General features: G+C 40.3%; 3 protein-coding genes across 3 annotated transcripts in view; 2 read left to right on the plus strand and 1 right to left on the minus strand.

Moving 5' to 3' along the window:
* The first annotated feature begins 137 nt into the window (after positions 1 to 137).
* Positions 138 to 5468, plus strand: ubl4a (ubiquitin like 4A). The gene is made up of 4 exons (XM_048243772.1): positions 138 to 585; positions 2310 to 2415; positions 2496 to 2695; positions 4882 to 5468. Exons 1-4 carry the CDS (start codon positions 538 to 540, stop codon positions 4987 to 4989), a joined length of 462 nt encoding a protein of 153 aa, XP_048099729.1. The 5' UTR covers positions 138 to 537; the 3' UTR covers positions 4990 to 5468.
* A 1275-nt stretch (positions 5469 to 6743) lies between these two features.
* Positions 6744 to 14800, minus strand: rab7b (RAB7b, member RAS oncogene family). Its single transcript, XM_048243771.1, has 6 exons — positions 14624 to 14800; positions 13952 to 14014; positions 9572 to 9698; positions 9043 to 9261; positions 7445 to 7573; positions 6744 to 6876 (listed from the first exon to the last, which is right to left on the minus strand). Exons 2-6 carry the CDS (start codon positions 14002 to 14004, stop codon positions 6787 to 6789), a joined length of 618 nt encoding a protein of 205 aa, XP_048099728.1. The 5' UTR covers positions 14005 to 14014; positions 14624 to 14800; the 3' UTR covers positions 6744 to 6786.
* Positions 14801 to 15530: 730 nt separating this feature from the next.
* Positions 15531 to 26672, plus strand: part of si:dkey-32e23.4 (dynamin-1-like protein) — a 20479-nt gene continuing 9337 nt past the window's right edge. Inside the window, exons 1-11 of the mRNA XM_048243388.1 lie at positions 15531 to 15698; positions 16648 to 16768; positions 17213 to 17354; positions 17826 to 17864; positions 18160 to 18206; positions 18360 to 18431; positions 18563 to 18649; positions 20004 to 20166; positions 20713 to 20833; positions 22443 to 22781; positions 26020 to 26140. Coding sequence (XP_048099345.1) covers positions 16667 to 16768; positions 17213 to 17354; positions 17826 to 17864; positions 18160 to 18206; positions 18360 to 18431; positions 18563 to 18649; positions 20004 to 20166; positions 20713 to 20833; positions 22443 to 22781; positions 26020 to 26140 — 1233 coding nt within the window. The 5' untranslated portion in view covers positions 15531 to 15698; positions 16648 to 16666. The remainder of the gene's footprint in view (positions 15699 to 16647; positions 16769 to 17212; positions 17355 to 17825; positions 17865 to 18159; positions 18207 to 18359; positions 18432 to 18562; positions 18650 to 20003; positions 20167 to 20712; positions 20834 to 22442; positions 22782 to 26019; positions 26141 to 26672) is intronic.

Here is a 26672-nt window from a genome sequence, read left to right on the forward strand (position 1 = left end):
CCAAAATTGTATAAACTATTATTACCATGTCAGTAGGCCTACTAACCTAAATATGTGTCATAGGCTATGTTTCAATCTGTTGCTGACGTATCAGACTAGCCTACAAATTGCAGGAAGTGTTCTTCAGGGTAGCCCGGAGAGATGAATCAGCGAAGCTAGTTAAAGACCACTGGTCTCTTAAGAACAAATTAGCCTACGTTCATGTTCAGGCATACTGCAGTCAAATGGAGAAAATGTTCAGACCAGACCAGTTGATTTAACTTATCTACAAATACCTTCATGTCGCCTACGTATAAATATAGTCCACCTGAATCCGCCTGCAGACTCTTCACTGCAGTGTCTCACTATCACGAAAGAACTTTCTCGCCTTAGAATAAAATTAATACTAGAACTAAGTTTCTGCGGCTGCGCAATGAGGGCCTCTTCGGTGCGATATCTTCTTCAAACGTCGCGACAAAAAGTGAGATAGACTGTAATGGCCCGGTGAGGTGCCTGTTCGTGAATGAATTTAGACGTTTACAGTATTACACACACAAAATGATTCTCACAGTAAAGCCACTCCAAGGAAAGGAATGCAGTGTCCAGGTACGTTTTACATAGAATACTAGACTTAGCTGTAAAAAACTCAGTTTAGTAGAAGTAGCAAACAAACTAACGTTAGCCTACCAAATGTTAGCTAGACTTAGCTGTCGTGTTCGCTAGCCTCATGTTAGCTGAAGCATAGTAGTATAGTGTAATGTGTTGACTGATTAGGAGTGTTTACGCATGTTCACATTTTAACTCTTCTATGAAAACATATCAGTTGCTTATTAGGCACTGTAAACGAAAATAGTTATTATTACTAGGCTGTAAGTTGCTCGACAAATGCAACGTCAGGATGGCTAACTTTGCCTTGGTCCGAACTTGTCACAGTTAGACATTGATGAAATGCTAACTAGCAACAACTCACCCTTTTGCTTGTATCAGGTCATAACGTTAGTTAAAAGCGTAGAATTGCAAAGCTGAAAAGATGAACGTTGTGTGGTGCAAAAAGTTTTCCATCAGATTATTTTGAAGTAACGTTAACGTTACAAATCAGGCAGGCTGGTTAGCTGGATGTGTAAAGCCATGTTACCAAGTGCGGGGAAATTTGGTTAATTTAGGTTATTCCTCATGCAGCTTTATAAACTTACTTTGCCATTGAGTTAATGCAACGTCAATACTAATGTGAGTAGAAAAAGATATGCCCATCTAATAATGATCCTTCCAATTAACAACACTTTTCGTTTTGACCATCACAAAGATTACCATTAGGTTTGCTTTTTATCCTCTGCTTGTAATAATTCACTCTGAGTGACAGATCTCTACTAAAACAATGTAATTGTTCTCATTTTAGCCTTGATTTGTTTTCACATTCACCCTGTTAATCTACAAGCAGTCAAATAATGAATATGAATAACATTGTAGCCTATATGATGATCCATAACTTGACCGACAACTATTATGATACAACAAGACAGTGTTAAATTGTATTTTTGTATTTGTCATTATACAAGTGTATTAGTTTAGCCATGTGTATTTTCAGCTGATTTTTTTTTTTTTTAATTTCCAATACAGTAGTTGCTTGTATTGATAAATAAGTCATAGCTTCCATTTTCTCTCATATAGCGCATGTCCTCACAGATGCTATTTTAATGAACCAACTCACCATTTCCTTGGCACAAGGTTACTCATCTCATGCACTTAATTTGCAATAAAATGTTTGTGCAAAACAACAGAATCACCGAGTAAACATCCCTAACAACCTGAAGCCATGTAGAAGTCCTACAGTTTTACACATATTGCCAGAACTTATATAACAGTATATATGTGTGTGTGTGTGTATTTATATTATCTTTTTGTTTTTGTGAACATAACAAGGCTGAAGTGAGAACAATTTGTTTAACTAATTGCCTCTTATCCTCTCAAGCACAAGCCTGCTGCATTCCCTCCCTCTTAACCTCTTTTCTCTCTCTCTCTCTCTCACACACACAACTATGTTGTTCTGGTAGATTTGTGTAACTCATAGAAGTAATCATTACAAGCAGAAGACAAACCTGTAGGCTAATTCGAATGTGTATGATGGTCAAAACAAAAAAGTAAGTATTGTGAAAAGTAGGGCAAGTGGGAGGGGTGACCAGATAATTTACCAGATACATATAGCCTTATATAGCCACTGCATATAGCCTTGTAAGTTATGGTGTTATCCAAACAGAAGTGTGTGTTGGTACAAACTTTTGGAAAGGAAAATTATGTATATTTATTTTTATAAAATGTCTATTCACTTGAAGGTCACGGAAAATGAAAAAGTGTCTACAGTGAAGGAACTGGTCTCAGAGCGCCTTAACATACCTCCAAATCAACAGCGATTGCTCTATAAAGGAAAAGCCCTGGCAGGTAAGCTATCCTTGATCTAAACATATAATGTTCATGAAAGTATTGGCGTTTGCATTACACCCCGATTTTTGTTTTCCCAGATGAGCACCGATTAAGTGACTACTCTATTGGGCCAGAGGCTAAACTAAACCTGGTTATCCGTCCTGCTGGGGAAAGGACTCCTGTGGGTGAACCTGCCCCAGCCATGGGCAGCCATGGAGTCTGGCAGTCTGTAGCTGCTGTGCTGGCTAAACACTTCAGCCCTGCAGATGCTGCAAAAGTGCAGGAACAATTGATTAAGGTAGTACTATTTGCCACCATAAAATATAGAGGAGTATACTACAAAAGTGAGGTTACTGTCTTTGTAACTTTTAAGAGAGTAAACGCTCATCTTCAAAAGAACGCTTTACTACATGCATTGCTTCTGAAGTGATATATTGTTTTAAGATCAGCAGAAACTCAGTTACCTGGGTAAGCCATTAATCTCGCTTTGCAGTTTTATCACTTTGTAAACATATTGTGTACAACATATTCATTATTTTTGTATGAATGAACAATTGCAAATTACAATTCAGCAGAGCCAGACAGTAACGGAGTACATTTACTTGAGTACAGTACTTGAGTACAATTTTGAGGGATCTGTACTTTACTCAAGTATCATTTTTGGGGAGTACTCATGACTTTAATCAAGTACATTTGAGAGGCAAATATTGTACTCTTTACTCCACTACATTTCTATCCATAACCGTGAGTACCCGTTACTACTTCTAAAAAAAAAAGGAAAAGAAACATCTCGGAAACCCTAAATTTGTTGTTTCCCTCTCAAACGTGATTGGATTGTGCAGGCGCCACTGATTGGGACAGCCTATCAGCAATCACCTTCAGCTTTCCGCCAAAGTCAACTCCATGGTCAGATTTAGATAAGAGACGAACCCATGGACAAAACAATGGATGAAGACGCAGCAGGTCCATCCCGGGAATGTGCTAACCTGTGGCCCCATCTCACCAGACTATTTAAATTTTCTGAACAAGTTAATGATAGTTTTTGCTTCAAGTGTTTCAATTACAAAATAGTATTTTGTATTTGAAATACGTATTTTAAATACATGTATTAGAAATACTGCCCATCCCTGGCAACATGGTAAAAAGATGAAAATGACTTGATTTTACTTCCAATTCATTTTACATTCTGCAAGGTATTAACATTTTTCATAACTCCATGTACGTTTCTGTACATAAATGTAAGCACTGTGGCAGTAGTAATGCAATATTTAGAAAATGTAGGCTACTCTTGTACTCTTGATACTCAAGTACTTTTAAAAACAAGTACTTCAGTACTTTTACTTAAGTAGACATCTGACTGTTGTACTTTTACTTGTACTTGAGTAAAATTTAGCAAAGGGTATCTGTACTTTTACTCAAGTAATGAAGCTGTGTACTCTGTCCGCCTCTGCAATTCAGAGCATTGTTTTGTAATGTTAGTAACATTCTCAAGTGTCAGTAGATGAAAAGGTGGACGTGCCAAAAGTTAGTCACTAAAACGGCTCTCGATAACAGTTTCACTGACCAATACCGCATTGATGATGCTGCCAGTGATTTTACAGTGTCCTAAATTCTCTGGCAATCATTATTAAGAGCCACAAAATACTAGGGGTGTAACGGTACACAAAAATAACGGGTCGGTTAAAGGTTGTATTAGCGATGGCGGGGTAACGTCACTTCTGTTGACGTTCAAACAAAACAGAGAGCTAGCTCGCAACAACTGCCCCTTCCTCCTGAACGCGCATCTCTTCTGTTATTGGTTGGAACACTTTATTTTGCCTTTGAGTGGCAGCAATTGTTTTTGTGTGCAGATCTCAGAGCATAGGCTGCCTACAGAGACGTGTTTTTTTGACGGCCTGCTTATGGGGCGGCCAGCTAGCGGATCATTAGGAAAGATTAGATGAATGCGATCATTTATGTTTGGGCTTTTTTTGGGCCTGCAATCGCTGATACGACCTTTAACTTTCAGTACAGTAAGCCAGTAGGTACTGCTAACCTAAAAAATTGTATTTTTAAAATGTCAAATGTTTTTTGATGTTAACTGACTAAACAGACATATGGTCCGCTACTTAATAAGTTTGAGTGGGAACTCGAATTTGAAACGTGGTCCGCAAGCAAAAAAGCCTACTGTTGATTACTGTTAAAGACTACATTTGGTACGGTCCGTATGCATCTGTATTGAACCTAATGTCCTGTACCTAAACGGTTCAGCACAAACACGTGTACCTTTACACCCCTACACAATACTACTGCCATAACATAGCCTAATTGCACACTTTTTATGTCTTGAACAATATTTATATTATTGTTATGTGCAACAAAACTGATAAAAGCAGTTTGCCCACCATAGACAAACATGTTGTTGTTGTTTAAAGCCAGAATGTAAACTAGATTGGACCCTACCATGTCTGTAGCTGAATTGTCTTTCTTTGTCTGTTCCCTCAGGACTATGAACGCTCGATAAGACAGCTCAGTCTGGATGACATTGAGCGCTTGGCCATTCGCATGTTACATCCAGAGGCTGATGGTCTGGACCCCTCCTTCATGGACTAAGTAGAGGGTGGGTGGGGATACAAGCAACTCCTCCAGGACTAACCACAAAACACAGGGCAAGGGGGGAATTTTAAGTTGGACTTTTGGGAGCAAGACATCCCACGCTGTGGACTTGTATAAGAGCGCATGCCGCAAAGGTATCTTCATGGCCTTGCGATTTGAAGTAAGGCTAGGCTCATAACCTCTGTATTTATTCATGTGTTATAATGTCAATACTGATTTTTTTTTTTTTACAACAATCATAATAGATTAGTGATTTTGGAGCGTTTTGCCAAAGCATTGTTCCAGGATGTTATCAGCATAATTTATTTGATTCCGTTTTTTCTGTAAAACCATACACATACTGTTGAGATTAACAATGACGATTAGTTATGGACAAGTGGAGCGTCTTGGGTTTTGAGTATGACTGCAGTTATTTGTAAATACTGTGTTATATGAATAAGGAATTAAAAAGGAGAGAATGCGTTGTCGGTATTTTACCTTTGTTGGTTTTTAAATCATATTTTATTTTTTAGTTTGTCACTATAACTGGATTTACAAGAAGGCTTCAGGCCAGAATAGAAAGGGCATATTCTACTTCAGCAAACTTCATGACATGATTCATTTTGGCGTACAAAAACATGATGAATGGAATGGCATTTCACACGTGACAAGTCTAACAGAAACAGAAAAAAGACAGATCAGCACATGTTGCTTGAGGCAATTTCCTCACTCAGCTGTATTGTATAATCCTAAGCTCATGATCTGCAGATGAGTATCCAGCAACTCTGATAGTATTCATATAGAAGACACTGTATAGGGGCACATTCGTATTACTAAACCAATCACTGTCGAAGCAGCTTTGACACAGCGTGTGTGTGTGTGTGTGTGTGTGCGTGCATATGCGTCTTCTTGATGTCACTTTTTTTTCTCCATATAATACCCTGCTTTTTAGTCCAACCAAAATGTTTTCCGATAAAACCCTCCAATGCATTGTGCCTTTTTAATTTGCAAGAGGTCAACAGGAAATTGTCAGCAACAGCAACAAGGTTTAACCTTTGACCTGTGTCACTGGGCAGCACGGATATGTCCTCACGTCATAGCTCTTCCCAAAACCCCCAGGGTCTGTTTCACTTCCACCCTCCTGTTTGTCACACTTCCTCCCTAAACGATCACATTTCACATAAACGGTTTAAAAACTACACTGGATCCTACCATTTATTGTTATTCATGGGTCTTTCAAACCTTGGTTGGCTATGTCCGTGTCTAGGCCTATGGACAACTGACATTCTGAACAGATCAGGAAAAGAAACAGATGTATTTAGTGCATGGAATAATCAAAAGTACTGGGGGGCAAAAAAGATGGGGAAGTAATAGTTTAGTTGCATGACGTCTAACAATATTTCAGTATGATGATGTGCAATAGAATAAAATGAAGTTACATTTGAAGTTACTACATCTATGGTTAAATTCGGCTGGATTTGCAGAAATGATCTTAATACATGACGCTCTGAAAGTCAATGCCTAACCATGTTGGGTGTCTTGCTCTGCTGGGGTTTTCACCATCCTCCTTCTCCCTGCTTAAAGCAGGAATCCAGAGAAGGTTGCTGTTGGTGGGATGAGTGGGGTGGATGGCTACTTGGTCGTTTCATTTTCACCCAGTCAGCTGTAGCCTGGGCAGGCGAGAGGGTTTGTGTTGGAAGGGAACGTTGTCCGCTGTAACTGTCTCTTCAGGTTCAAGATCCAGTGGTATCCCCCCCCTCCCCTCCCCAGCCTCTCCACCCCTCCCATCTCCTGTCTCCTATCCCATCTTCTCCCTCAGCAGCTGCAGCCATCGCTGGACGAAGTGGGCCTGTCGTCCCTTAGCTTGATCTGGTCTGGGAAATCATAGGTCTCCACCTCCGACTCCTAAAACATTCATAGTCACATTTAAATATGAATTAAATGATCATGTTTATCTAACTTTTAATCTAACTTCTTAAGTCTCATTTCTTGATATTCAACATGATTTATTGACAAAAAGATACCAGCCTAATCTGACAGACACCCTAACCTTTGACCTACACCCTTTATCCAAAACAGGAAGCAGAACATTAATGCTGCATACACAATTGCTGACACATTGATTGTCTCATCAGTAGTCTCTTGCAGTCTGAATGAGGCTTAAGATGTATGTATGTAACACCATTCATTCACTCTACAAATTGAACTAGTATGCAACAGTTACTACCCTAGTTAATTTGAAAAGGAGTGACCTGAAGCCTTATGCATCAAAGTTGGCATTATACAAGTCAACCTACAGCAGTCATCTTGACTCCCCTTTCTGTTGTGTTACTGTCCCAATTGTGTTTTCAGGGACTACACAAACTCTGACCTTGCTGTATAGTTGACAAGCAAATCATTTGTACATAGTAGCAATATGCAGTCATGCATATTTGACCATATTATGAAACAATAATAATATAAGTGTCTGTACCTGCTTGAGAGCGTCTCGTGCAATGGTCTGGAAGGCCTGGTCCACATTGATGGCTTCTTTGGCACTGGTCTCAAAATATGGGATGTTATTTTTGCTTTGACACCATGCCTGGGCGCGTTTTGTTGTCACCTGTTCAAAACAATGAAATCTTTAAGATTTCTATTGATGCAATAATAATACATAGGCATCATAAAATTACAAGTCATGAGTATGAGAGCATTGAGAGTAGCTAAGTCCTAGACTAGGACCCCTACTTTTCTCTATTTACACCACTTCCTTGGGCGAGATCATTCGCTCCCATGGATTTGGCTCATCGTTTTCTAATCAGATTTCTGTATGCCTTAAGGACATTTCAGTCTGGATGAAAGATCAGCGCCTTCAGCTTAATCTCTCCAAAACAAAGCTTTTGGTGTTTCCAGCTAAAACAGGTATTCCCAAACATCCAGCTTGACTCATCTTCACTGACCCAGAGTAGATCAACGCGTAACTTGAGCGTCATAATTGATGACCGACTTAAATTCTCTGAGCATGTAGCCTCAGTTGCAAAATCATGTCAGTTTGTCCTTTACAACATTAGGAAAATCAGACCTTATCTGACACAAGACTCTTCTCTTCTTGTACAGGGCAGGCTATGGTTATCTCCAAACTGGACTATTGTAATTCACTGTTAGCTGGCCTGGCTGCTTGTGTAGTGAGATTGTTCCAATTGATTCAGAATGCTGCAGCACATCTGTTCTTTAATCAGCCAAATAGGACACATGTAACTCCTCTTAGTTACTCTTCACTGGCTTCCTATTAGAGGCCAGAATTAAATTAAATTAAATCTCTCACCTTGGCCTGTAGGACACCTAATGGATCTGCTCTGTGCTATATCAATTCTATGATCCAGCTTTACATCCCCAACCGCCCACTGCGGTCTCTTGATGAGTGTTGATGGTGTAATAATGATGTGTCGACCAGCCATAAATGCTAGGTCAAATTCAAGACTTTTTTCCTCATTGGTGGAATGAGTTGCCCAGTGCTCTGCAATACTGCGACAGTTTTGGGTCTTTCAAGAGGGGTCTAAAGACTGTTTAGCTTACACCTAATTAGTTAAGTGGTTCTTATGAGTTATGGTCTGTATATTTATGGTATTTGTTTATTTCCATTATTGGTTGTTGATATTGCATTGACATTATTGCTATTTTCCTTAATGCAGTCTTACCTTAACTTTTTAAAACTGTTTACGGTTCATTTTTAGCTATTGTATTGTTTTATTGCTTTAGAAAAAAGTGTCTCCTAAATTCCATAACCATAATATAATATGATGCAGTATAACAAAATATGTTGACTTCATTACTTTGTAAGTGTTTTCACTTTTGTTTTTGTAAAAAGGATAGAGTCCCCAAACCAGATATTGCTCCCGAAGACCTTTAACTTTTTATTACCATGAGACACCTCTATAATTTTTTATTGCCTTTTCCGCTGCACTCTATGTACCCAGCACCTAGAGTTTACCAGTGTTTGATGAGTGTGCCCTTTGATAACTTTGTACTATTTAGAGGTTAAATAATACATAAATCCTCTGTACAAGTGAGAAAAGGTGTATGCCCACAGACCTGCCTATTTTCCAGGTCGATTTTGTTGCCCAACACCACGAATGGGAAGTTTTCCGGGTCACGAGGGCTGGCTTGGATCAGGAACTCATCTCGCCAGCTGTCCAAAGTCTTAAACGTGTTCGGAGCAGTAACATCATACACCAGCACACAGCAGTCAGCCCCGCGGTAGAACGCCACGCCCAGGGACTGGAAGCGCTCCTGGCCTGCTGTATCCCAGATCTGAGTCACCGGGCAGAGGGAAGATGAATATCTCAGACAACTCGAGTATCTCAAAAACATGCACACTCCATCATATAAACATAATATATGGGTTTATAGATAGTCATTACAGGCCCAATAATGAATGTGTGATTGTATGATCAATACTACCGAGTACCGGTGGTGATTTGTAATAATAATTTTGTACCGCATAGTTAGGCGTAGTACGGTAATTAGGTGTGGTCCTGATTCACCTATTTCAAATTACAGCATAATTGGTAAGTGTGCATAACCAATGTTCTGATTCAATTTCAAAACAACACGTTCATACCTGCATAGTCACAAGTCTGTCATCCACCATCACTTCTTTGGTAAGGAAATCTGCTCCGATTGTGGCTTTGTACTGATTACTGAACTTCTTGTTTACATACTGGTTCATCAGAGAAGTTTTCCCAACTCTATGGATAAGAGAACACAGTGGAGCTGAAACATCTAGATGCAACATCACTGTAAGAAGTGCATGTATTAAAAGTGGTGAGTTATACACAATTACATTAGGGGCCTGCTTGGATGTTCACATGTAAAGCAAATCACACTTTAATACTTGGGTCAGTGACAGATAAGGGTTGGTAAGATAAGAAAATTAAAAATATGTTTAAATCTTTAAAACAAAACATGCCTGAGGTTTGCTAAAGTGTATACTTTGTATTTCTGTTGTATTCATATTATTTAATATGACGTGTATGCTATTTTTTAACAAAAGATATAACTAACAGCCTGTTAAATTGTCAAATGGTGTAATATCTAGGGATGGGCAAAGCGAGGCTTTATGAAACACTGAAACGTTCGAAGCAATTGTGCCGAATTGTTCCGAAGCTTTGAAACAATTCCGACACCTCAGAGCTGTTTAGGGTAAAACAAATCTGTCAAATGCTTCGTATTAGAGATGCAGTCTTTAAAGTTCGTGGCTCACTGTGTTACCTGTGTTCAGTCTTTGTCAAAAGCTAAGCAGCATGCCCTTGGTCAATTACTGGATGGGAGACCACATGAAGTCACAATAAAGGGAGTCTTATTCCTGCCACTATGTGTTCTTTAAATCACTTTCTTCTTATAAAAACTCTCGATTTTTGACCATTCTGAGAGTTTAGTTGAAACTGTGTGGTTAATGGTGAAGTAAGAAAACATAAACAGATAATGATCTGAAACAATACCTTACAAATCAAACGGGATCGAACCACATTTGAGCAACCTGGGCTACCGCGGCAAAAAAACACCCTCACTAACCACTACACCATCATGGTTAAGCTACACTGTTAATTGAACGCTGGCACGCCCTTCTGCCGACACTGGTGAAATGCAACCAAGGTTCACTTAACTTTGGTCACATGACATGGGGATTTTGAACGATGTTTCGAAGCAGTGGTCACATGACATGGCTGTTTTGAACCACGTTTCGAAGCAGTTTCGAAACACTTATGCTTCGAAGCCTCGACACTGATTCAAGACGTCGGTTTCGAAAGTCACACCCCTAGTAATATCCTATGAGAATATGTTTTATTATATTTATTTCTAAATTTAAATTATATGGGTTTTTCATTGTACTGAGCAAGAACATATGCTGTAAACATCTTGTTTTCTGTCTATTCTTTGACCATTTGAGTAAAAATGGTTTAAACAACCATTATTACAGTAAAGTAAGGTATTAAATCATTATCCATATTCATTTTTTTGTACATTATTAGTATTTTAGACAAAATACTGGTTACACCAATTGACATAAATCGGTTACACCAATTGACCATAAAACGTTTATAGCAATAGGACAAGAAATTGACACAGAAAATAGGCATCAAGGTAAGCTGAATTGGATATTTTGATATGTATTCATGTCATTCATCATATTCCATATCAAATATAATTTCATAACATCAATGAAGAAACTTGTTCTATTTGATTTCAATTCAGTTCTCATACAATTTCAGTCTATACCCATTATTTTCAAAGAGAGTGAGATAAAGGGCCCTATTTTCGCGATGCAAAACCTGGTGCAAAGCGTATTATTATTCTGATGCAAAGTTTTTTCATATCTTACACTTCACTTTTATTAAATAATGCGCCCAGGGGTGTGGCAATTACCGACATAAGGTGTGGTCTGGCACATGATCTAAAAATCGCTATCTTATACCGTCTAAAAAGCATCACGCCACTGACCAAGAAAAGCCTGGTCTATAGCGAAAGGCGCATACTGTATGAAACACAGTTGAAGACGCACTGTCACGAGATGTAAGCAGCAATTCCTCTGCAGAATAAATGTCCTTAGGTTATTTATTCAGTCATTCGAACATTATAGGGGGAAGTTTTGCTTTTTTCTGGCTATGTTTTTGCTGGTAACCCATTGTCAGTCAATATTGAAAGTAATTAACTGTGTATAACTGTTTTGTCGTTGACTATGACACCACAGTGAAGTTAGTTTCACTTTGCCTATATGTTCAATTAATAGACAAGTGCAGTGTGTAGCCTATACTCTACTCGGTTTTAGTAAAGAATGGCTTAGTGGAATACCTGTTCCATACGGTCTTGCGTACAAGCAGATTCCTTCAAATACACCGCTGACTATCAAAATACTGATGCACTGTTTGAAGTTGCCCTGCTTGCTGTTGAAGGGAATGACAGATGTCCTCCTCATTGGTTTAAAGGATGTTCAGCCCAAAACACACCCATGACTGATTAAGAAACATAAGAGCCACCTTTTCACGCCAGGCACCTGACGTTTGATAACAAAACTACCCCGAATGTGGACTGGACAAACCCCTAAATGTATTTACGCTATTTGCTAGTGACCATGAATTTTATATTGCTAAATTAGGGCCCAAAGTGTGTGTGAGAGAGAATAAGAGTGAGTGTGAGTGGGTATGATACCAACCAACAGCAGGATCTGCTTGTAAGGGGGACAAGAGGTACATTTTATATATAATAAATGTATTTATATAATTTATGTATAATTTGAACATACTGTTTACATACATCATAATAAAATATTTAAAAAATAGTATGGAAGTTTTAAATTGAAAATAAAAAGCTTTGACATTTTAAAAATCACTTAAATTGCAATCTAATTAAACCCTTTTAAAGCTATTGTTCATGCTAAACAGTTAGTCACTATTTAAATTATAAAAATAATATAATTGGCACCTAAAATTACATACTCTTGGCCCTGAATCTGATCAAACTGGTCTCAAACAGAAAAGAGTCAAATGGTGTAACCGGTTACACCATTTGACATTTCTATTTAAAAGCAAAATTTGCAGGCATTATTATGGACAACGATGTACCCACTTCACCTTTATGTGAATATTCAAACACAGTTTTTACATTAAATTGAATATTTTATGATTATTATGATTTATAAACATTTTTAAAAGGTCATACCATTTCACATGTAACCTAAGCTTGCCTGGCCATGGCCTAAAAACACTATTATGTTACTTTAAGAGAGTTGCTAACCTTGACTCATAGCAGTTGGGGTCTTGAAGGGTCCTTCTCTATGACATAATTTCCTGTCACATGATTCTCTGACATAATATACACAAAATTGCTCCTTAAATGGTGGTATTAAAGGGACACCAGGCAACGTTTTCGTGTTAATTAATCATCTTCGTAAGTTGGTATATGGTTAAATGACTCATTACAGGGCGAATGAAGGCTCTCTCGCCCGCCCCTACTGCCTGTAGGAAGAATATCCCACTTGCAAGTTCGGTGTATCCTACCCTCTGACCGAAGCAGGATCAGTTTACAGCACAGAGGCAGGCTAACGAAACGCTAGAGATTGTTGCAAACGTGTGTATAATGGCAGACCCGGCGAAGAAGCAGCGAAAACCCTTGACGGAAGACGCAAAGAAAAGGCAGCCGTGGCCCACTGGTTAGCACTCTGGACTTGTAACCGGAGGGTTGCCGGTTCGAGCCCCGACCAGTGGGCTGCGGCTGAAGTGCCCTTGAGCAAGGCACCTAACCCCTCACTGCTCCCCGAGCGCTGCCATTGTAGCAGGCAGCTCACTGCGCCGGGATTAGTGTGTGCTTCACCTCACTGTGTGTACACTGTGTGCGGTTTGTATTTCACTAATTCACCGATTGGGTTAAATGCAGAGACCAAATTTCCCCTCACGGGATCAAAAAAGTATATATACTTACATACATACTTATACTTAAGAAAAGGAAAAGAGCTTCAGACCGAGCGAGGGGGAGTTTCATAGAGAAAAAGCATCAGGCTTGCCTGGTGTCCCTTTAATTCAAACATTCAGAACAATGGGGTTTCATTACTTGTATTAAATATAGAAAAGTTCTTGTGCAAGATCATGCCATTTTATTTTAGAAGAGATTTTGGAGAGAATTTCACATTTTTTTCAACAAGTGTAATTATTTGGTTCATGTTTTTGTGGTTACACAGTGTTGACAATTTTACCCAAATTCAGTTAATACTCTTTCAAAATTAAATAAATCCAAAACTTTGAGATTAGGGTTTGATGAAAATGATATTTGAAAATAATTTGTCAAATTATTTTCAAATTTTAACAATTTTAAATGTATGTAACCCATATGTCCACAAAAAAAAAGCGTCACGTCATTGACCCACTTACATCTTATTTTGGAATTAGACCATCAGAGACATCAACCAAATATATCTATCACCATTCCAACATGATACTTCACTTACCCTGAGTCACCCAGGATTATCACCTTCAAGAGGACCTTCTTTCGGGAGGCCATGGTGTTTTCACTGGAGTGGAGAGAATAACATCAACTGTCACATACACACAACTCTCATAAACTGTCTTTTGACATATTGTACGTGTCTACTGACAAAGTGAGATTTGACAGTGCAAGAATTAACATAATGACCTCGCTACTTGTGCCCTGGGCTATGATAGCCTGATAGTTAGATTTAAGATTAAGTCGAAATGTTTTGCAAAGATCAAACACAATAGGCTAGTACTTGAGCTTACTGTGCAACAATGACTCAATTAAGCATGTCTAATGCACCATGTCCTTGATAAATAACCTATAAACCATCTAATTTAGTAATTTCTCTACTGCGATGCAAAACTCCTGGATTGAGACACCGCTAACGCAAGATCACACTAACGTTACCATGTTAGAGGTCCTGGTAAAATAAAAATGGGAAGTTGCCATCATCCAACTTAACGGATCAAGCTAGTGCACACTGTTTATGTTTAAAGTAGAATGTAAAGTATTGTGATAGAATTGCCACATAGGCTGCTGACACCAAATTACTGTCACTAATATGACAAGCCAAATATGCTATCGGCTAACATCGATTGATAGGCTAACGTTACATCAGGAAAATAAAATCACGCCATTGACTTACCGTTCGCCTCCACGCTGTTACAAAAACGGAGATTCTACAATCGTTATGTTTCCTTGCCTTCAATGGAAAACTGACAGTCCGATAAAAAACTGTTTTCTAAACTGCAGCGTCAGATGTCCTTTTTCCTCACCGTTGGGCCGAACATCAACTGTTTTTGTGAGCGTGTTCCTTACTGAATATGGCTGCGTAGTCACAAGGGTTTGACGCACAACTGATACGGATATCATCTGGATAGGCTGCCATACAACGGAAACAAATGTTCCACATGACTGTTCAACCAGTGCACAGTGAAATCTATTGAAAGTTGGGCTAAAATTCCAAAAACATGTGTTTTTTGAAGAAAATTTTAATTCATAGTTATGTCTCATTTGGTACCGTAGTCAAAATGCCAAAATTAATAAAGGGCCTTGGCTTTATTCCAGATTATTTTGATGGTTTCACCTGTTCATCCTGGTTTACATGCGCTGCATCCTTCCAACCACAAGAGACTACTCTTTAGGCACCACACCCAGCTGAATCCTAGGACTAGTACCTGAACCAGTATGTATCTAATGTCAGACAACAGATAAAAAGTAAAAAATAAAACAGAAGCATTACGCTTAAAATTAAATGTTTGGATGAAAATGATGAAAATGTTAATTTCAAATCAGGGTTGAGTGGAAATGCAAGGCACACTATTATATCAAGCACGTAAAACACATTACTTAACATACATTAAGTGTATTTGAGTTATCGCTCAAGTGCGTAGAATGTTAAGGAAATATTAGTAAACAGTATTTTATACAGTCAATGTATGGGACTCATTGACTGAAAGGAAATTAGACCAATCAGATATAAGCAATATGCAGCTCCCATGAGTGCCTTGGCCAATCAGCATGCATGATCTCGAAGTGGGGTACACCTAATTTGCTGTGACAGCTGTGTGTGTGCGGATGTGAAACAACTGAGGTCGGGATGAGACGTTCTGCAAGAATACTCAAGATATAACATGTTTTTTTTAATATATGTCTTAACTTATAAGTATGCAGTGACTATATCATCTTAGGTTCCATTTAAATCGACTCTTTGCCCTCTGGTAAGGAAACCCTTCTCTTTTGCTAGCTAGCTAGCTAGCTCACCAGCCAATTCATATTTTCTTCCCAGCTTCCTCCACCTTAGTTGCCCTTGCTAGCTAGCTTATAGCTAAGAGACATATTAGCGACGAGCATCCTTACAACGAGAGACTCAAGCAACACCCGTTTACCTCACAATATCGTTATTATTCACGTATCAGCGAAATTGTGCAATCCCAGTGTGTGTGATATCGATGTGTCTCTTTGAGACTGTTTGCTGACCTTTTAAGCATATAATATTCAGTGAGGCTTGCTTATCTTAGCCTGCTATGGCGTTGTCTTATAGGCGGGATTCAGTAACCAGCAGCCTTCTTGCTTCTTATGCTGTTATGGCACTGTCTTGTGTGTTCTGCAACACGAGGATTTTATTTCAGTTCCCCCTGTGTGTAATGCATGTATTATGTATTCTGTATCTCTGTCTTATCGGTGTCATAGGATGAGCAGGAGGTTGCCTCCCATACGTTTCACTGTAGGCTAGAAGCACTGTCCTAGAATATGAATAGTCTACTGTTATTGCGATTGGGAAAAAGAAAACGAAGGATGAACAAGTCATCTGCCATCCTAAAAATAAAACTATCCCTCCCAGGATTCGGCATTAATTTAGCCCGAGCCACTCATTGGGCCACTGATTCCCTGTTGGCTCTACTTACGTAATGCAATCATAAGTGAAGCTCAGTGTGTTAAGGATCACAACAAAACAAACACATGTAATTGACTTACTCTATCCCCTGTTTGTTATCTGTGGTCTGTCTGAGGGACATAAGCCTCTTTGTGGTGTGAGAGCTTTGTCTGAATGGTATTTGAATTAGGACAATTGGAACTACCTTGTTGTGCATATTTTAATCTCACATTCAGTAATTGTCTCTATCTTTCTCTCTGTTATTCACTCACTCACCCTCCCCATATGCACAGGTAGTTCCCAGCCGACGATATGGAGACTCTGATTCCTGTCATAAACCGGCTACAGGAGGTTTTCCTCACCGTCGGCGCTGAGAGCATTCAACTGCCCCAGATTGTGGTGGTTGGATCCCAGGTCAGTGGAAGCCGGGGCTGCTGTTGATTTATAACTAAAGCCTGGGCTAAATTCATAGCTGACCACGTAGCTGACTCATGTCTTCATGACATGCTTGGCCTGGCTGCCTCAAGGCAACACTGAAATAACTCCAGTTGCATAAGAATTTTAAGTTAGCTCAGAACTCTTTGACACATGCTGACAAGTAATATATCTAATACAAGTGTGACATGTATACATATGCACTATGCTGGCATGAATATGCATATCAGTGAGTCAAGCTTTTGATTAAAGGGTTTTATTTTTTAAAAGGTGATCTTAAAGTGAGCGTAGTGTCAGACAACAGATAAAAAATAAGCGTAGTAGAACCATTCAATGTTAGTGCTGATTAGGTTCTTGTTGTAGCGAGACTGGTGTGTCTCACGGCAGAAGGTCTTACTCTTGCTCTTCTTCTGTGCCCCACAGAGCAGTGGAAAGAGCTCTGTGCTGGAGAGCCTGGTAGGGCGTGACTTTTTGCCCCGGGGGTCAGGCATTGTCACACGGCGCCCCCTGGTGTTACAGCTGGTGCATGTGCCCCCCCTTGAGGAGAGGGGGAAGCAGGATAACGGTAATGAACGTCCCAGACTACATGTGTCAGTACTTTTAACAGAGAAAATGCGTGGGGTGCTTTGACGGATGGACAGACTATTTGCATCAACTGAGATATTTGCTGATCTACTGTTCTCATCTTCTTTCTAAACTCTTTTTGCATGTGTTCTCAAAGACATGTTGACCTGTTTTAAATGTGTCTTGGGCATTAAACTGAGTTAATGTCTGCTGTAAAAGATTAGCTTTTATTTAATGGGAAATATAAAAGTGCTCTATCACAGTACTGTTTGTGTAATAGTGTAAATACCACTAATGTCGTGCCTGTCCTTTAGAAGTAGGTGTACTGTACATTGTTATGCTGATTCGATTCAGGTCTGCCACGATCTAGTAGTCTTAATAATACCTTCATTATAAATAGAGCTCTTTCCACTTTATAATACCTTTTAAATATTACCTATTCTCCTTCCCTTTCTTCCTCCTTACTCCATAGGAAACGGGCCAAAACAAAACTCCCAAAACGCCTACCCAGGTCTCTGTGTGTGAATGCTAGACTGTCTGCATGAACTCACCTTTGTTTCGCCGTCTGTCAGTGCTGTCTGTTCTCCGTTCTTTTTTTTTTTCCTTTTTCCTTCCATTTTAAGCAGTCCTGTGCTGTCTTGTTTGTTTGTTTGTTTGTTTGTTTGTTTGTTCCATCACCGTCTGACTTTATTCACTGACCCTCCCATCCCGAGTTGATTGTTTTGTCATGATGTCTCGTCTACAGTGTGTGAATCTCATACTCAGCATTTTTCGCCGCGGCCTCACAGTCTTCTCTCTTGTCTTAGGTATCAAGGCAGAGGAGTGGGGAACCTTCCTTCACTGTAAAAACCAGGTACCCTTTTGCCTTGTTCTTTGTGTTAGCTGTAACCAGGTTAAATGCTAATCCGCAATAATCTTTGTTTAATTTCCCAAAATGTACAATATTCTGGTAAATTACACATTGAAACATAGTAAAATTTATTATTTTGTATAATGTGCCTAATAGATATTCACAGATTTCTCAGAAATTTGCAAGGAGATAGAGTTGGAAACTGACCGTGGCACTGGAGAAAACAAGGTCAGTTAAGACCATCTTTAACCCAGTGATATAAAAGAAGTATTTTTTTACTCCTAAGAGTGAGCTTTGTATTTTCATCTCCCATGCCATTGTTTTTCTCTTGTTCTCCACCTGACTTTCACTTGACATAGGGCATCAGTCCAGAGCCCATCTACCTGAAGATCTATTCCCCAAATGTCCTCAACCTCACTCTTGTAGACCTGCCAGGAATCACCAAGGTTGGCTCTTCAACAAAACATCCCAATTCATCATTCTGACATAAATAAAACATACTTTGACCTTGCAGATAGCCTCAGATTTTGAATGAGCCATTGCTGATAGATGTCTAAAAGGCGGCATAATTAAGTTATTTGAGACATTGCCTTTCCTTCTGTTTGACAGTGAGTGATTTTTGTGGTGAATGGGATTGTTGTTAGAATGATGCAAGTAGCGTCCACCTTACTCACTGTGCTATGGCCAAACTTTCTTATTAAAGGGCAACCAGACCCAAATGTTCTCGGATTTGTTTTCATTCTAATTCCCCCCCCACACACCCAACAGAGTGTGCATTGTTGGAGCCAAAGACACAAAGTGAGTAAATGTCTTCTCTGCCAAGACGTTGTGTAGTTTTGTTTTTCATTGTAGCACTGACTTTTTTCCTTCTCTGCTTCCTTTTTTCAGCCTAAGAGGTTAATCAGAAGGCTTTCTTCTCAGCAACTAGGCAGACATGGTCTAAAAAACCTGATGCCCAAAAAAAGGAAAGCAATTTCGCATCCACACCAAACTTTAGTGTTTTAATCAATCAGGCAGGGGTGCGTTTCCTAAAAGCATAGTTGCTAACAGGTTAGCAACTATGCTTTTGGGAAACACAGTTTAAAAGAGATACCGCACACTGTCCATTCCGCATGACATTATTTAGTAGAACACTGAACACAACAAAAAAAGGTGTGCAAAAGCTTTGTCACTTTGAATCAATCAGGCTGAGAAATGAAAGTATTCATTTGAAAATGTTAAAGGCGAACTATGCAGGTTTTTTAGTTTAATATGCAGTTTTTTTTAGCTTAATTTACCTTAACTTAACAGCTTCGGAGTCATTGGAATGGTTATATGACTTTTCGGGTTGAATGGTGGACATCTCTCTTCCCCCTAGCGCCTGTGAGCGGAAAAACCACCCTTGCAACTTTGGGCCGGCGGGCCGACGGCCTCAGTGTCAGGCAGTATAACCATTGTAACAAATTGCTTTACTGGTTTTAAATACACATACCGTGTACCGCCAGTCACCGGCTAGAACAAGGTAGTGATGGAGTTTCTCAGACATTCATCATGACAGAGCCAGCGAAAAAAAGAAGCAAAAACCGAGAAAACAACGAAGAAATTGCCAATACTGCATAGTTTCTCTTTAAATAGGTTGTGAGTTAGAAATTTAGAATATGACAGATCCAAGCCACCCTTCACATGTTTGCCTCCCCAGCCTCCCACTTGAGCCCTCCCAGTGCATTTGTGAGGTTGTCATCAGTCATCCTTCTCCTTTCAAGTACCAAGAACTATTTAGTTCCCCTTCTAAACACTTCCTTCTCCCACTCTCTGTGTCAGGTGCCGGTCGGTGATCAGCCAGAGGACATTGAGGCGCAGGTGCAGGAGATGATCATCAGCTTCATCTCCAACCCCAACTCCCTCATCCTTTGCGTGTCGCCCGCCAACTCCGACCTCGCCACTTCAGAGGGGCTCAAGCTGGCTCGCGAGGTTGACCCAGAAGGTGAGGAATGTGCCCACTCCGCAGTTCTCCCTCTGTCCCCCTCCACAGGCCTCTGTGCTTATTCCACACGCTGTTTGTGGGCCTCTCTCTTGTTTTAGTTCATGTGGGGATCGGGGAGCCTTTTGATGTTTGTTTGTTTCCTTTTTTGGCTCTGACATTTAAAAACAACATTATACTGTAGATTTCAGGCAAGTCTGTATCTGACATCTACTCAACAGTGAAATCTCACAGAGTACTTGGGGATGCTTACATTGGATATACACTGTTTAAAATATGTCAAATATGTGAAAGTATTGTATTTTACAGAATACTGTCTTGGTGGACTTCAGGTTACTGAAACTAGCTGTCTTTGGATTCCAGAACTCAGTGTTTTTTTTTTTGCAGTTTTCGTTAATTTGTAAGTTGTGTATTGTTTTGTGTTGGTGATATGTTGTCTTCATTAGTGTGTGAGTGTCAAAGCTGTTTCATCTCTGATAATATTTGAATCCTTTCTGTAAGAAATTTGATTGGTGGATTCAAATGAAGAATTCAAATGTATGTATGCAGGCCGCAGGACTCTGCTAGTGGTCAGTAAGCTGGACCTGATGGATGCTGGCACCGATGCTTTGGAGGTGCTTCTGGGTCGAGTCATTCCAGTGCGCCTGGGGATTGTTGGTGTGGTGAACAGGTTTGTTCCTATGGTGTCCAAAATGATTCTTTTTTCTAATTCTAAATGTATTACTTCTGATTGTAATGCTAATTTCTAATTGTTCATTTGTCTCTTACAATAGAGAGGTTTTTTAAAAAAAAATCTGTTTCATGCTGTTCCCCTGCTATGCTTTATTCCTGTGGCAATTCTGTCGGAAATTGAAAGCTTATCGAATGTTAACGTCTTTTCATGGGGGGAATTATGTCATGTAATTTAATTCATATCTGTTGAATAGAATGAAAATTGCCTGGTCACTTGACACTTGGTATTTCAGATGGTTAATTAAATCAGTATCTCACAGCAGCACTAACTGACACCCACCCAGCGCTGCTCTTTCTCTTGCCTCGGCTCTGGGTCTCCCAAACAAGGGCGCAGGCACTGAATGATAAACGAGGAAGCAATCCTTCTCTTTGTTTTTCTCTCTCTCTTTCTCTCTCTCTCTCTCTCTCTCTCTATGTCTTTATCTTCTTCTTTCTGTCTTCTCTCCCTGTCCCTGTCAATCGCTCCAGTTTTAGCCTCACAGTGCTGGAGGGACAGAACTAGAGCAGTACAGCGTTGAAGTCATTTAACTGGGCTCTTGCTCTCCACCTCTCTCCTGCCACTTTGCATTGCAAACTTAATCTGACATCCCCCCCCACACACACACACACACACACCCCACCCATCCGCCCCAGAGGGCACCCAGCTCTCACAGTCCCCGTGCAGTCCTGTGCTATGCTCGGCGTGGGCTGTTTTTATTGTAGCAGATAGTCTGTTTAGCAATCAATACGTGACCGGATTGCAATCAGAGGGCTGAATTTGGTGGTGGCGCGAGGTCGATGTGCGGTGGCAGTTTGTTTTGTGGCCAGTGATTGGGGGTGCCGCAGTGTCGCCGACACGGGTTGCTGGGGAACGAACAACTGTGAGGACGACAAGGGATGTAGAGTACTATGTTCAGGAGGTAGTGGAAGAGAAGTCAAGAAGCGGGCAACAACGGGAGGGAGGGAGAGAGAGAGAACAAATGAGTGAGATGAAGAGATTTTGAGGAAGAAGAGTTCTTGAGATTAGATTGAGATAAAAAAAGATTAGCTTTATTGATCTCATGCAGATAGCAATTGAAGTGTGACCGCAGCTAAGACAGGAGAGAAGATGCTAGAAATTCTTTTTTTTTTCTCAGAGAAACATCAGATTCACTTTTCATGTTGCTGTCACATTTTTCTCCTTAATTGCCCTTCTTTTCCAACCCTCACCCTCATTCTACTCACCCCGCCCCTTTTTGACACACACACTTGCACACACATACTCTCTCTCTCACACACACACACACACACACACACACACACACACACATACACACACATACACATACACACACACATGCAGGAAACCCATTCTTCTGCCGTGATATGAAAAGAGTGAAGACAGTGAGAGTGTAGGAAAAGTAACAGTTGTGTGTTTGTCTTTCCTCATCTCCCAACTCAACCCTGTTCTAATGTTACCCACCCCATTCCAATCTACACACACCCCCAATTCTAATTCCACCCCACGCCCATTCTCTACCCACCCATTCTAATTCCACCCCACTCCACTCCCATGGCGCTGCCCGCAGGAGCCAACACGACCTGAACACCAAGAAGAGCCTGGACGACTGTGCCAAGGACGAGCAGGCCTTCCTGCAACGCCACTACCCGTCGCTGGCATCGCGCTGCGGCTCACGCTACCTGGCGCGCACGCTCAGCCGCCTGCTCATGCACCACATCCGAGACTGCCTGCCAGAGTTGAAGACGCGCGTGACGGTGCTCAGTGCCCAGTACCAGACGCGGCTGAGCGGCTACGGGCAGCCCGTGGAGGACCACAGCGCCACGCTGCTGCAGATCGTCACCAAGTTCGCCTCCGACTACTGCAACACCATCGAGGGCACGGCGCGCTACATCCAGACCTCCGAGCTGTGAGTCAGGGCTTGAATTAACATGTGTGCTCAGTACACGCGCACACACACACACACACACACACACACACACACACACACACACACACACACACACACTCTGCATCACCATCAAGGGCACAGCGCACTACTGTACATCCAGACCTTGAATTAAAGTATGTGTTCAGTACACCCCCCCCTTACACACACACACACACACACACTGCCACACCATCGAGAGCACTGAACATCACTTCCAGACCTTTGAGCTGTGACTCAGACTTGAAATATATGTATGCAGTACACACAAACACAGACAAATATATTAGGGCACACACACACACACACACACACACACTGTGCACAACATAGAGAGGGCACAGAGCTCCACGTCTCCATGCTGTGAGAAAAAAGTGTGTTGAATTACTCACACATACATGAATATACATACATACACAACCACACATACAGCGCACAATTATATTAACACACAAATGCAATCTCTCTCTCTCTCTCACACACACACACATGCACACACACAAAAATATGTGCACATCTTCCAAGATATACATGGCTGCACATTGCATTACATATGCATTAACTCAGTGTTTTTCAACCACTGTGCCGTGAGAGATCATCAGGTGTGCCGCAGAAAATTACCCAAATGTCACTCACTGGTCCAGAAAAGCAACTGTTGCATCAAAGAATTTATAACCACATGCTCTCATTGATTGAATGATTGCACTATTTGTGGTATGCAGGCATTGTACAACAGGGGCATAACAACAATTAAATTAGATATAGTCACTTACAAATGAAACAGAGGGCGCTTGTTTTATTGAGCAGGTCTTGCATAGAAGCCATAATAAGGCCATATCTGTGTATTATTTGAAATTTTAGGCTATGGTATGATTATTTTTTCTTCACACAGGATGTTAGTGTGCCGTGGGACATTTTAAGTGTCAAAAGTGTGCCGTGGCACAAAAAAGGTTGAAAACCACTGCATTAACTCATGCACACTCATTCATATGTGCAGAATTAAAAACGATATTGTATGTATACAGTGTATATATATATATATTAGATATAAGAGTTTGGTTCCAAAATGCTATATCTCCATTTTTAAAAACATTAGAAAGTCATGTCATTCAATTGTGTATTTCAGGTAATATCAACAAAACTGCAATTGCGTTGTTTTGATTGAGTAAAAATAAATACCAACACCAATACCCAACACAGCATATTCTGTGTTATAGCTATGAACACATACAATAGCTCGATTAAAAGGTGAGACTTTAAGCTCTCGGTGGGTGCAAACCGTGTATTTCTACACGCCTCTGTTCCTGAGAAATCCCAAGCTAAACAGTGGCTAGTTTTCATTAAAATCGCTGTTTTTTTTCTCGAAATGGAGATATAACGTCTTTCATGAAATATGAAGTGTTGCCTGTTACTTACTTGTGTAAACTTTCCGGGAAGTGATCAGCGAGACCCACGAAAATGGCCTGGTTTTGACCTGACGTGCATGCGTCACTGATTCGACCCAAAGCGGCAACCGAGTTATGATAAAATGTCCAGATTGTGCGTTTTCACGAGTTTTCGATCGTCATATATTTCATTTCCATTCATCACAGAGTTCCACAGAGTATTACGTTTTTGGCACTCAACGCATGGGAAGGGGAAAAAAAGCTAAAAACGTAATATTACGTTTTTGGCACTCAACGCATGGGAAGGAAAAATGTAATATTACGTTTTTGGCACGCAATGAGTTAATTTATTTTAGGGCTGTCAAAATAACTGATTAATTTCGATTAATTAATTTGAGAAAAAATAACTGATTAAAAAAATTAGTGCAGATTAATCGATTTCGTATGACCTTTGACGCCGAGCCATTCTAGTCAGTAAAAATTAGACTGTAAAATGAAGGACAGAGAAGAAATCGTGCTGCCTGGATCATTGATTGGAACATTTTCTTTTAAAAAACAGCCTGATGGTGTTGATAAAAAAATAAAGTGTTGAAAATAAAGTCCTCTGCAATGAAATGCCTTGTATGTGAAAAAAAAACTTCTTCCCGAAGCACTTTTGAATTTATTTCCTCAGCATATTAGGTCATATTATAGATTATTATGGCAATTATTTGAACAGTGAAAATAATAATAAAAGAGTTTTTGAACTTTAATGTCACTAATGCTGATTAATCAATGATTCATTTGAATTTAAATATTTAAAATACTTTCACAGCAAAAATTATATATGCGATTAATTTAGATTAATTAATCACAGAGTATGTAATTAATTAGATTATTTTTTTAATTGATTGACAGCCCTAATATGAAATATATATTTATATATATTCCCATGAAGACGCATATTATTTGGTCTCTAGGCAAATCTTTATCTAACAGCCTGTTAAAACGAGCGCCAGGCTGTGAGTGAGCCATAGGGGTGGACACATCCCTCAGTTAATATCATGATATAAAAGTGTGTCATATCTGTGATATGACTTAAAGGTGCAGTCTTTGTTTCTAATCCAAAGCACGTTTTGGTCAAACTGTTGCTCACAGTCCTACTGATGTTCATTCAATGTTCAGTGCTCAGAAACACTTCAGTGTTCATACACAGTCCAAGTTCTGTTAATGAGAAACTTACATAATAGCTCGGACCAAACCACAAACAATTTGATTGGCTAGTTGAGCTCAAATATCAACAACCTTCTGCAAAATGGATGCCAAATCTCGGACTGCATTTCGAAAGAAATCAAACTGCTGAGGCATGTCAGTCTTGAATCTCAAGGAATCAATCAATAGTTTCTGCAGTTAGGTAGAAGTTTTGTGATTTCTACAAAAACTTGTGAACATGCACCTCAGCAGAAAGTTAGTTGCAAACCTAGATTTTTTTTTACATCAGAGAGAATTTAAGATGCTGAGGCTGTGTCCTGAAAACCTGGAATTGATTTCCTCCCAAATTCATACATCCCAAGGCCTGTTGAATCAAACACTGCAGCAGCACCAGTGATGTTCAGTACTCCCTCACTGATGCTGCCCATGAAGCTTCCACATGGACCTGAGTTGGAGGGCATTTGACTCCTTTCAGTTAGCTTGTGTGTGTGTTTTGTCTTTGTGCTACTCCGTGTGTATGTGTACGTGTGTAGCTTCTCTTTGTTTGTGTGTGTAAACTGTGTATGTGTGGACTTAACACTCACTTATCGTGTGTGTGTGTGTGTGTGTGTGCGTGTGTGCGTGCGTGCGTGCCTGCCTTTCAGCTGTGGGGGAGCCCGTATCTGCTACATCTTCCATGAGACCTTTGGCCGCACACTGCAGTCCATCGACCCCCTGGGTGGCCTGTCGGAACTTGATATCCTCACAGCCATACGCAATGCAACGGTAATGGCCCATTTATAATCATGTTCCTTGTGTGTGTGCGTGCGTGCGTGCGTGCGTGCGTTGGGTCTGGTCTGAATTACGGCATGAAGAAGCAGCGGCTCGGAGCTCTGCTCTCCCTGCACCAACGCCCCATTAAATGCTTCCTGCTTGACTCATAAAATATGAACCAACCCACTCAGACATTTGGAACACTACATTGATCAGCATCCATCATACAGTAGAGTGTACACACACTCACATACACGCACACACACATACACACACACTCACACACTCACTCTCTCACTCACTCTCACACACACACACACACACACAGGCACAAATACAAGCCTCCACAGTGAAACACACTGACACAGAAACACAACAGTGGCCTGACATTCGCTTTTAATATTCCAGAGTCAATTAACTGGTCAGATAGCAGAGCTGTGGCCTTTAGCAAAACACTTAGCCCAAATTGCTTCAGTGAATACACTGTCATGTGGCTGTGATGGGAGGGTGTGTAGATGATCACTACCAGGAGGCAACTTTAGCA

The sequence above is a fragment of the Alosa alosa genome, chromosome 5 (genome assembly GCF_017589495.1).
Source record: "Alosa alosa isolate M-15738 ecotype Scorff River chromosome 5, AALO_Geno_1.1, whole genome shotgun sequence".
NCBI lineage: Eukaryota > Metazoa > Chordata > Actinopteri > Clupeiformes > Clupeidae > Alosa > Alosa alosa.